Source organism: Lygodium microphyllum, chromosome 1, assembly GCF_053477565.2.
Source record: "Lygodium microphyllum isolate KBCC chromosome 1, Lygodium_microphyllum_v1.1.10, whole genome shotgun sequence".
Lineage (NCBI taxonomy): Eukaryota > Viridiplantae > Streptophyta > Polypodiopsida > Schizaeales > Lygodiaceae > Lygodium > Lygodium microphyllum.
Window position 1 is genome coordinate 38,814,448 of NC_141135.1, and position 13,064 is coordinate 38,827,511.

General features: G+C 37.4%; 1 protein-coding gene across 1 annotated transcript; it reads right to left on the reverse strand.

Moving 5' to 3' along the window:
• Window positions 1-5,452: 5,452 nt before the first annotated feature.
• LOC148041015 (putative metal-nicotianamine transporter YSL12) lies at window positions 5,453-12,654 on the reverse strand. Its single transcript, XM_087675569.1, has 5 exons — window positions 12,538-12,654; window positions 7,379-7,516; window positions 7,075-7,264; window positions 6,796-6,925; window positions 5,453-6,718 (listed from the first exon to the last, which is right to left on the reverse strand). The coding sequence occupies exons 1-5, from the start codon at window positions 12,630-12,632 to the stop codon at window positions 5,766-5,768; spliced, it is 1,506 nt and encodes a 501-aa protein (XP_087531695.1). The 5' UTR covers window positions 12,633-12,654; the 3' UTR covers window positions 5,453-5,765.
• Between the last annotated feature and the right edge of the window lie 410 nt (window positions 12,655-13,064).

The following is a 13,064-nucleotide window of genomic DNA, read 5'->3' on the forward strand; positions in this document are numbered from 1 at the left end:
TCTCTTATAACTGCCAATACCCATTTCTTGTTAACTGACAAATACTTTTGGATTCTTCTCATCCAAATAAATATACATAGTAAAGTGATCATCACTTTCCGCAACATCCAAATGTCCCCAGACATCCTAAGTCTTTTACCATCTTCTATAATGAAAACTCAAATATAGTGATATATGACGATAGCACAATGAGGTTCTCACAAGAAACCATTGTGTACTTTCTAGATTGACCTCCAATCTTGTTTAAAGATTTTATCTAATCTAGTGGATGAGATTTTCCCACCTAACCATATCATTTTCATCTTGTGCAAATCTATTCCTTTTGAAATATAGATTCAAAAACATGAATTGGGATAAACCAAGATAAGCTAACTCTCCTTGATATTCTCCCAATATTCATTGAAATTTAAATATCTTCAATCACCTTTAACTTTAAGCCATGGATGATTCCATCATGAGGCATATTCCAATTCATCAATGAATTGAGATCAAGTGCATGAACTCTTCCAGCATTCCATATGCATAGATATTTGCAAGAATATATACCTTAGAACATGAAAAAATATATATATATCTATGAAAAACAATGAAGTATGGTCAACATTCCATATGCATGGATACCTACAAGAATATATACCTTGGAAAGTGAAAAAAAATAAAATCTTTATGAAAAAGAATGGGCGATGGTCAAGATGAATAAAATGGCTGAATTCAATATCCATGATACTCAATGCACAATAATCAACATGTATGACATTAAATGTACTTACGAGTGACTCAAATGGTAGCCATTCCAGTTTCCACTCTTGTTGATGGAAACACATCTTCACAAAGTTCTAAAAGGCAGTCTTGAAGCATACAAAAACAATAACAATGCAAATTAAAAATGTCCTTGATCTTAATATTCATTGAAAGGTTAATTTTGTTGCCTTATTAAGATTGAAAATATTTAAAAGAAGAGTCTAGATAAAGGTTCTTTTGTAGAACGCACAAGATCATGGATACCTACAAGAATATATACCCTGGAAAGTGAAAGATCTTTATGAAAAAGTATGGAGGATGATCAAGATGAATAAAATGGCTAAATTCAATACCCACGATACTCAATGCACAATAATCAACATGTATGACATTAAATGTACTTATGAGTGACTCGAATGGTAGCCATTCCACTCTTGTTGATGGAAACACATCTTCACAAAGTTCTAAAAGGCAATCTTGAAGCATACAAAAACAATAACAATGCAAATTAAAAATGTCCTTGATCTTAATATTCATTGAAATGTTAATTTTGTTGCCTTATTAAGATTGAAAATATTAAAAAGAAGAGTCTAGATAAAGGTCCTTTTGTAGAATGCACAAGATCATGTAACTTGAAGCCCAAAATTATTCCTTTCTAAACTTTTACATTTTTCTCATTTTCCATTTTTTTATTTTGTGAGAACATTTGCAAGAGAGAAGCATTATCATCCATTCATGCAACTTGTAGACTGTTGGATACCACACATCATTCTCTCTTGTATTGTAGCATGTACATGTCTATATAGAGTTAGCTCGTTGCTTAGAAAAGCCATGGAAGATTTCTAGAATATTATAAAGAAATAGGATTAAAATAGAATAAATGCAATCAAAAGATGAGGTTGGATTGGAGCCAAGTGCCAAAACTATGTAGCTATAAGAAGATATACACAAAAGGAAAAAACAACAAACTATTGAAAAGCCCTTTAGATCAAGGTAAAATGTTTTTTGTTTTTTAATTTTGAAGGAGATTAAATATAATCCCACTTTTCAAAAGTCACACAAATGATAATGAAAGCAGTAATAAGGGAGCCAAAACACATCGTGTCAAGTGCAAGCCTTCTGGTTGGAAGTGCCTTGAGACAATAAGTTTAGATGCTCCTTTTACCTTTTTGCTAGAAGTCGAAATTATAGCCAAATTAGTAGAGAGTCAAATTTTACATTTGACCATGCATTACATTGTTTTATTTGTCAATACAATAATCTCTTCATTGGTGAATGTTAATCAAACGGCTTGTTTAGTCTCAAAATTGACCTTAATGGTTGAAATCATATTCAAACCCATTACTATGTCGAGTATTCATACACAAAGTTAGGGTAACATCCTTATCTAGCTCTACTTCAATGTTTTCACTATCAATAATCTCCTTCAAAGCATCATCTTATCTTATATATTCATCAACCATCATGTCTAAAATCCCATCATGGATATGATCCAAAATCTTGTTCAAACTATCAACAAAGAAACCCTTGTTTTCAACCATACAATTAGCTTCATCAATTATCTAAGCTTCTATGGCATAACTTCGCTTCTTCACATCCAATACCTCTAAATAGATACCTTTGGTTTTGAAATACACTTGTGCCCCTCTTCTTCCTTCAAACATTTGTTTGTAAGTGTTTTACTTATTCATCCACATTTGATAATTCTCATTAATTCCATTCTGATTGGCATGATCTAAAAATTAGAGATCTTCAACCTCATATTTGTACTAAAACTACATAAAGAACTTAATCCTTTGTAGGTAAATAAGTATTATCCTTATGCTTTACTATATAACTTTTTTCAAGGAGGTGGATTTTTCAAACTCTCTTTCTTTCTAACTTCTTCTCCCTATTGATCCATACTCTTTCTTTATAACACCACCTTCAAACACCTAGTAGTCCAAAACTCTTATATTATAAGAAATCTTAAAAAGTAGCATTGCTCTTTACTACCAATCAACAATTGAAACTTTGCAAGGACATAATGTCCAATCCAACACTTCCAAAAATTCAATACTAATGGTACCTATAGAAAGATCCTTAATTGGGGATAATGAAGTGAGGATCAAAGAAAACCCAAAAGACACTAACTTGGAGCTCAACCACCTTAGGGGGTTCATACATATAAGCCCTCTACATCATCTACGCTTAACCCTTATTTTTAAAATTCTATGTTTGCTTAAATACATGCTCTTTCTATACAATCATATTTTCTTACTTCTCTTTTATTGAAGGTGTGACGTACACTTATGTATTTTTGTGTGACCCTTAATTCAACCACACACTAAAGGAAGAGATTATGAACTAATGCAATCACGTTTACGAGTAGAAGCCTCCATCAAGCTTGAGCAAGCCTAAATTCTTTTAGAGATGTAACAAACACTTGCTACAAATGCCACAATTTGCACCTCAAAGCAAATCATTGATGGCCACATCTCTAGTAATGAACACCAAATACTTGCAACAACTCTGTGTGTGTGTGTGTGTGTGTGTGTGTGTGTGTGTGTGTGTGTGTAACACACACATTTACACATATGCACACACACATATATATATCCCACCTTCCCCTTTAATGAACCTACACTGATGGGGATGCACAATGCCAAAAAGGTGATAATATAAGTGATTAGCCAATATCTTTGAGATTATCTTATAAACGATATCCATCAAGAAAATAGGTCATAATATTTAAGCATGGAAGGGAAAGGAACTTTGGAAATCAACTTGATAACCCCTTCTTTCCAAGAAGTAGAAATGATTTTAATGGCTCAAACCTCCTAACACATTGATATCAAAGCTTTTACCAACTGAGTTGCATAAGTCTCAAAAAATGCATTCGTAAGACCATCCCAACTAGGGCTTTTATCCTTGAGAAAGTACAACAAGACATTCATAACCTCATCCTCACAAATATCAACCTCCAACATGCCATGGGAAATCCACTTCCTAATCAAGGTATAAAATACCCAATAAGCATAGAAAATCTAATCAAAAGTCCCCTACCAAAGCCAAGGAGATCTACAAAATAACTTCTATACATGAACAATAAACTAAGGATCTGTAACCATCTAACCAAAAAATATATTCCTGAGACCATTCCAACCAAAGCTTTTATCCTTGGGAAAGTGCAATAAGACATCTATAATCTCATCCTCACAAATATCAACCTCCAACAACATGAATACCACGAGAAATCCAATCCCTAATCAAGGCATAGAATATCAAATGAGCATAAGAAACCTATTCAAAAGTTGCCTATCAAAGCCAAGTAATCAATGCAGAGAATACCAAATGAGCATAAGAAATCTATTCAAAAGTTGCTTATCATAGTCAAGGAGTTCTACAAAATAACTTCTACACATATGAACAATAGACTAAGAATCTATAACCATCAACATTTTATTCGTGCACACACAATTCTCTCTCTCTCTCTCTCTCTCTCTCTCTCTCTCTCTCTCTCTCTCTCTCCACAATTAAATGGCTACTCTACTAATAAGCCACTTATTTTATTGACCCATTGATCCTCATCTAAATCTCCCTTTTTCTACACCTACACTAAATGACCATTCGAAATGTAAAAGTTGAACCCAAGATCTTTTAGCCACTACACATTTCACTAAATCAATTCAACTACATTCAATTTATCTCTCCCTCTCAATATGATACAAACATCAACACTAATGGTGATCAAAGAAAATCGATTCTTATATTGTTCTCTAATATTGTTATTCTCCAATGTTTATTTAACTTATCATGTATGAAATGACCCTCAAATATATGTTCATAGCCAAAGAGACCTTTTTTAAAAACTTATACTATAAACAAAACCCTCAAGACCAAATGCTTCCACTTAGCTTCAATACTATATAAGTTTCTAGTTTTAATGTGACATTCTTGAAAGAAAAGATATCGTGCTTAAGGTAAACTATATTGCCATAGATTGTGTTTGTCTAAAATGCGAATTACATGTGATGTTCATTGCTCTACATCCACATCAATCCAATAAACAATCATTATCAAGCCACGTCGAAACTATAATTACTAAGCATAATGTGCCACATGTAAATGTGAACACAATGACATGTACTTCTACTATCATCTGACTATATGTGCAAATTGTCTCCGATCCAAAAAGATTGTTAAACAATGCCAACCATTATACTTCAAACATACAACGAAGCTTATAAGTTGAAAAAGTTGCCTTAGCTCATATGTTTAGACTAAAAACTATGTCAACCTGTGCAAACAATATCCACATCATATCAAATGCAATTAATCCTATTATCAACTCACAAGACATGCATCTATTGTCCAAGTATGCTACTCATAATTCCCATCAATAAATGACCCATCTCATATCATAACCATATCTATTTTAACATAAGGTACCACATCATCAATAAACGTGACAAAGTATTTACTCCCATCAAGAAATACGTTCTATATAAATCCCCAAACATCTGTATGCACAACATCAACTATATTTCTACTCATCTCTTTCAAGCAAAAAGGATTGTCTTGCTTGCTTACCATATTGGCATACTTTACCTACTTTATAAGATTCTGCAAGTAACCCTGTAACCAATCTTTTGGATTGCATTAATTTCAATCTTTGCACATTTGCATGTCCAATATGTTTATGCCATATTTCAATGTTTGCAACCACTCCTTTTTCTTTAGCATATATAGCAACATTCATTACAAAAATTCTAACATCTAAAGTGAATATGAGACCAACGCAACAATGCCCCCAATAACTTCATACAACCACGCCCCTCCCTACAACCCTTGGGGCCCTTTTTTCCTTTATTAGTGGTTGTTTTACTCTGCTCCATAGCTCAGACTCTGCAGTAAGAAGGGGTGCAACCTCTATGCTTAACATGCAACATCTGGTTTGCATCCTGGCTGTATTAAGACTACATAACTTTACATGTCTCCCTTAACGTTTACGTCATACATAGGTGCCTGTGTCATCCTTCAATCTAGTATTTTGGAAGATTAAGTGAGGAAAACACTTTGCTGGAAAAGAAATACATGCAGATTGGAGCTTGCTTTTTGGCTAAAGCTAGGATTGCTGATATCAAAGTCCAGATACCATCACCACAGATCAACCCTGAGGCAACAGCAGGAATAAGTAGGTCTGCCTTCTTTCTGTTGATTCTTCGCCAGGCAAAGACAATAGCAGTGCCTATGCACATGTCTATAGCAAAATAAGGCCCGATGTAGAATGGGATCGCCATTGCCATTGGAATGGGAATGAATCGTGCCACCTTAGCAGGAACCTGATCTCTTGTAAAACCAACAATGATGGCAAAGGCAAAGAAGGCAAAAGAGAGTTGAAGACAGTGTTTGGGAAGAGCTGAGAAACCCTGGACACCAAGCACAGCCATCTCTCTGTATATCACAGCATATGGAGCCTTGTACTGTCCATTCTGATCCCCAATAGGAAAAGCTTTCCAAAACATCCAGAATGTCAAGGGTGAAATGATGCACCCCATCAAAGTACCTATAATCTGGCTTAAAAACATGGACCTTGGAGAAGACAGTGTAAGGTAGCCGGTCTTGAAGTCTTGCATTAGATCAGCAGCACAAGAAACAATTATCATCATTACCCCACATGATGCAAGCCCCACAATAATTCCACCATTTTTTCCTGCCCAAGCTGAGAATATAAAAAGCGCAAGCTTTCCATATGTTGATACCAAGCTCCAGTCTGTCATGCCACAACTATAGGCATTGCAGAAACCAAGAATAGGTGCTACACAGTAGCTGACAAGAACATAATACCACCTCATCTGATAAAATATTTTCGGAATAACACCTATGGATATTGCAGCCAGCACCACATAGCATCCAGCAGCTACCTTGAAAGGTATTGCTTCTTTCAGAAACAAGTCATTTCTTCGTTGTTCATCTATGGAAACCTCCGTTAACCCTGTGAATAAGAGAGAACACAAGCTGAGTGGGAAACAGCAGTAAATATTGAGGATTGACGCCTTCTCAAGTCCTTACCTTTCTGCTTGGTAGTTGGCAGTGGGGTGTTTTCTTTGTGTTGAACATACAATGACCTTCCTGTAATGAGCAATACCTTCACGAAATTGTATAGGCCATCTCCTAGTATGAGGGCTATGGCAATGAACACCTAATAAGCGAGCGAGCAAGAAAGGAGTAAATGAGTTTCAGCAAGTACAGAGAAGTCATCAATCATGGCTCAATGAGTTCATGGCTCTTTTATTTGCTTTTCTTATGACAGGTAACTTGGGTTTCTCAAAGTCAGCTAAAACTACCTACCTTGTATCCATATAGGCCTTGCAAATTAGAGCCAGTTGCATCTGCTGGATACCATTCCCCTGCATGATTGTTAATAAGGGGCCACATAAGACCCCATGACAGAATGCCCCCCAGTAGCAAGGAGACATTGACAAGATGGGAGCAAATCATGCCTGCCCCCACATAAGTCATGCTGAAATTGAAGTAGAATCTGTGGTCAAAAATTTAACTACAATAAGCACATTGCTATCAAGTTGCATCAGCAAAAGCGGAATTTTAGACGAGTTCAAAACCAGACTTTAGCTCTTGAGATGAGAAAATATACTTGTTATCAAAAGCCTTCAATCCAAGGGTTGGAAAGTTCTCAAAGCCACAGTCAGACTGAGGCCCACTGAAAAACCATTTGAAGAGACTAAAGAAAAAACTGAAGGAGAAATATTTACCCAGGCAAAGAATCTGCTTCCTGCACCATAGTAAATTCCAGAATCAGTTCTCGCATACAAAATTAATGTACCCCTGGCAGTCCATTATTCAAACAATCTTGGTACTTATGCCTGTGCGGGTTGTCCCAAACCTTACTATGAGCTCATACAAATATCACTGCATTACCAAAAGTGAATGGTCATGATGGTAATCATTACATTATGCCTCATTCAGCTGCCAGAGGTTGCAAAGCCAACAGTGTAAGTGTTGTGCTCGCACATGATTCTTTACTGCTACTCTTAAATATGGACTTAGGAGAACCAAAAATTTGTTCACATAGTCCAGAAGCCGTCAGGCATGAGAGGCTTCTGAAATATTTGTAGAGCAAGTGTTTTAACTGATAATGAGACTTCTCTCAATGTCTTCAAGGAGAAGACCAAGAAACAAGAGAAGGCAACAGCGGGCTACACAAACATCTGCTCACCTTAGAGAAAATATGCAAAATATCTTGCACAAGCAAATAAGGCAGCCAGTATCCTGTTGGTAAGGTGAACCCCCAATATCCTCACTGGAAAAACTAAATGCAGTTTCTACAAGTATTGAAAACAACAAAGTGAGAAATATCGGGGAAATAGCTGAGCATAGATTTTCTTAGACCAAGATATATCTCTGCTGTGAAGAAAGGCTTTACACAAGCAGCATGATTTCTCTTCAAACATTCCTCCAAAGAACCTCTAGGTTGGGTGGCATAAACTTGTTACATTATACTTGGTGCATGTGAGGCCATCCAAGTGCAAGTTGTAAGAATGGTAAGTTATACATGAACTTAACGCAGTGTGTCCTCATAATTAATCCCTGTTTTTGCCTCAGCCACAAGCCTAGCTTTGTGGTGACTAGTGCTACCATCAAACATGCATTTCACTTCATATATACACTTAGTATTGATGTCAAAATTGCCATAAGATCATTCCAAGGTTGTCACATCTGACAGTGTACAGAACTAATTGAGAAAATCATAGATGTACATCCAATGGAAAAAAAATTATGCATAAAATGTCAATACCTATACTAAGTACTTAATGTAGAGAGTTAGAACAATACACTTCAAACATTTGAAGACTTGAGTCCATGCATGGTGCAAAAGAGAGTTGCAAATGAGAGTTTGGATACCAGAACGCCAAATAGATAATGAGCCAAAAGTTAACAATCTCATACAAAAAGTAGATACTAGAGGCGAGTCATGAGACTCAACACCAAGGATCTCAATCGAGGTGCTCATCTCACTCTCAAAATTCAAGCTAAAATGATGCTCACTACTACTAGAGGATGTATCGGACACCTTAGCAAATCACCCTCCCCAATGGCATTGTCCCCATCATCATACTCAAGCTCTCTAATCTCTATAGCAAGGATGGAGATGGTTGTGTCCTCATGGGTGCACATTGCAATGCTAGTGGAAATGGTCCTTGAGCTAGTACAATGCCTCATATAGCACCTAAGAGCCCAACAATGGCAATGAGCTACAGAAGTCAATGCAAATATCGATGCTCCATGGCAAATGGCACAAGTTCAAACAATCACACTCTATCAAACATGAGTGTGGGAGACTTGTCAATCTATCTCCTCTAGCTCCATGTAGAGGTCTTGACAAATTTGATCCTCTATATCACACTATTTGTTCTCACTTTTGAGTATGCTCGCCAAGAGCTTAAGCGCATTCACATACACCCATATATTTAAAATATAACTTAGATGCTAAACATTGTAAATAAGATTATAATACACTGAGGCATGAGTCATGACTATAGTCACTAGGCATGATTTATATACATGTCTCGTCTCAAGTATACTAAATAACATAAACAAGTTGGAGTGGTAATAAATGAGTCATTGCAACTATCATCTACTAAGCTTGTTACGTGCCATTATGTGTACAAGGAATAGACAATTTAAGTCACGCTAATGCATTTTTAGCTCAACACCCCCTCTCACATCTAAAATTGAGCCATGAGAAATAAGCTCTTGGTATTTAGTTTCTTTTGCCCCACGGCATCCCAACCCAAAGCAACCAGAGCATCAAGCAAAGGGTGCATGTCGGTTGCCCAATGACCTCCCAAGTCTACAAGGCGATGGTAATCTTACCAAGGAAACCCAAGTGATCACCCTAGAGAGGCCAGGGCATCAAACCCAAGGTGCTCATCCAAGGGCCTACCAAGTCCTACAAACACAGATGGAATCAATAGTGGACTTTGTGTTTTGCTCTTTTATCCTTTTTTTAAAAAGGGCTTTTAGTACAATTTGTTCAAAAGATTTAGCATCAAGTAATGGTTTCAAATCAATTTTGTCCCATTGAGTCATTGTGCCCCAAAGTACGGAAAAATAGGAATGGATAGCCCTGCTACCTTCATAAAACAAGTAAAACAATTTCATACACTTGGTCCAATACCCTAGCCTCTCTAAGGTGATCACTTGGACTCCCTTGGTAAGATGACCATCGCCTCTGAAGCCTTGGTAGATCACAAGGCAACCAACATGCACCCTTTGCCCAATGCCCTGGCTACTTCTGGGTGGGATACCTTGGAGTAAAAGGAAGTAACCATAAAAGGGCTTATTTCTCATGACTCAATTTTGAGCCTGAGAGAAGATGTTACGCTAAAAATGCATTAGCCTAACTTAAACAGCCCCAAAACACATTTAATTATTGAAGAAACCATCTTATTTAAAAAGAAACACGATCCTAGAGAGGTGTCCCACATGCGAACCAGAGATACGAGTTCAAGGTTCAGTATTTACTGTAGTGTGTTTGCTGCATGAGCATTGTATATTCAGTAGTCATTCACTTCACTATTCATTGTGTTCATTGTCTCTAAGTTACCCTAACCCTAACTGTGTTCTATGTTTATCAATCTGCATTTTGTTATGCAAGTGGTTTTGTGTTTTCTGTGTTAAAAGCATTTCTTCACACTATGGAAACAAGGAGATATAGAACATTCTAAGTCAATTGGCCCAATGAAAAGTCTTGAGTCGCATTCTAACTGAAGATATGTTTTTTGGGACTTTTAAGAGCCAGAAAATATGATAAATTAAATGGAAAATTTAAGTAGCTTAACACACAAATGTTCCTACTATTCAAACTCTAACGTCTTACTGTTGCTACATTACATTATGTCCATAAAACGAAACCAATATCTGTGTATGCAGAGGATGAAGCCCCCCTACGCTCATACTGTTTGCCAATAGCTATGTCTAGCTATGTCACCTGAAGTGTCTGCCAAGTACTCTAAACTCTTGTGTCCTCACTGTTGCTGCAAAACTTTATTCCATAAACCTTGATGAATGTGTCACAACAAGCATCATGGATTTGGACACATCAAGCTCTATCAAAACTACAGCAAGGTCCTCATTTGCATACGCCAGCAGCTTCCCATCCAGACTCCCTGGCACATATGGGTTTGGAAGCACAAACAAATATCTTCTAAATTATACTAGATCCAAGTGAGTAGCATTGGCACCTGCCAACAACCTCCCATCCACCTGCACATCCCCTTCTTTAGATGTACCACACAATGCATCAAAACCATATTTTGCAAGATAAAAACTGCAGAACTTGTAAACCTGCAATTAGCACTAGCAATGGTTCTTAAGCAAGCAATTAGCTAGCCACATCATGCCCCTTAGTGGCCCAACGTGAAGCATCAATAGAGACATTCACTACTCTTGTAAGATTGTACCATAGTTTGGTAGATATGGCTCCATTTTGTATTGTTCTTTTTCAAGGAGTATGGTCTATCAAGCCACCTTCTCGTGGGATGCAGTTGCCTTGCCCATGGATTCCAGCCTTGCCTTTTATGCGAGCACATGTGTAAGACAATAGTCTCCTAAATGTACATCATAGAGAAAGATAAGAGAGCTCAAAGGCAGAAACAGTTCTCTAATTGCTTTAGTGCAATAACAATATTTGTATACACAAGGGCAACGGCTACCAACAGAAACCCATGCTACACTCCAGCCTGAGTGCAATCCTGAACTATTTTGTGCTCCAAATGCTCAGAGTACACCTTGTTGTCTTGTCTACAACAGGCTCGTGCCCTTCTTATTGATGATTATTTACAATGATCACAATCGATTGAAGACAACAATCTTGAAGACTTGCCAAGTCCTTCACCTGAACCAGGCCCATAGGTGATGTCTGACTAGCACTCATCTGACCTGCAACACCATGAACTGTCTGACCTGCAATGTCAGAAATCTATCCGACTTGTCATGCCACCTGCCACATCAGCAATATGACAAGTGCACCCCAGCCTGAATGCAATCTGCACTCTTCCGTGGTCCAAATCCTCAAGGTACACCTTGGTGCTAAGATCAAGGCTAAGAGCACCCTTGTATTGATGTCTATTGGCGATTATCACAATCGCCAAAAAGTCGAGGCTAACACCCTTGCCTGAATGCAATCCTGCACTCTTCCATGCTCCAAATCTTCAAGGTACACCTTGCTGCCATGTCCAGAACAAGCTAGCGCCCTTGCTGTTAATCTCTGTTGGCAATGATCACAATCATTGAAGAAGATGATGCTAAAAAGGACAATCCTACATTCATCCGTGCTCCAGAGTCCAAATCCTTAGAGTACACCTTGCACCCTTGCACCAAGCACAGTCCTGCACTCTTCCATCCTCCAAATTCCCATAGTTGGTTATGATACGAAGAAAAAGTAGCATTGTACTACAACCTATCAACCTTCTCAAAGAGGGCCAAACAAAGAACTCGTGGAAACAATACTTAACTTACCCTTTTTTCTGGTGCAAATATGTATGAGAAAAGACAATAACAAGAATAATTTGATGCTGGAAAGCAACAGTGAATCATATGATGTTATATCCATATTCTTTTAAAACCAACAAGCAAGCTCAAATTGTTGTGACAGGCACCCTTGTTCATTTTCCAGATAAGTGGAAACAAAAGATGAAATACAAAAGTTTAATGAGTATTGGATAGATAATACTTGCAGAACAGTAAAGGTAAGCTACTTGAACTCCTCAAACGATTATGGGAGATGCATACTGTGCCTGTTTGTACCCATGAGGCATATGGAAACTGTTGATGAGGATTGCTGTAGCTGTGCCACTAGGATATGCTAGCTTGTAGTCAATAATCATAGTCTGCACATTTAAACGAAGGGACATGAATCAGTCACCACAAAGCAGATGGTTTCTTTGGGCAGGATCTAAAATGGCAGAAAAGGGAAAGAGAATAACCTTGCGAAGGGGGACAACTGCTACCAGTCCAAGAAAACCAACTGCAAACACATATCCTGTCATCCAACCCAGCCCTGGATTTTTTATATCAGCAGGGCTGTCAGCATGACTGTTACTGCCAGTCTTTACTGTGTCATAGGTTTTCTGGTCCATGGAGAGAAGGTATGAACCGAAACCACCTGAAAATAAGAATTTGGATAATGAAAGCTGTCTCAAGGCATATTCAAGTAGCAAGAACAAGAATCTGTACTATCGTGCTCACTCCAAATGGGCCTAAAAGAGTGTCCAGCCAGAAATCACGGTTAAATCAAAACAAAAACATTACTTTTAGCA

Coding starts and splice junctions, on each gene's coding strand:
- LOC148041015 (XM_087675569.1), bottom strand. CDS start 12,632: ATGATTATTGACTACAAGCTAGCATATCCTAGTGGCACAGCTACAGCA. Junction 7,517..12,537: donor CATGGGTACAAACAGGCACA/GTATGCATCTCC, acceptor ACTATGGTGCAG/GAAGCAGATTCTTTGCCTGG. Junction 7,265..7,378: donor TTGAAGGCTTTTGATAACAA/GTATATTTTCTC, acceptor TTTTGACCACAG/ATTCTACTTCAATTTCAGCA.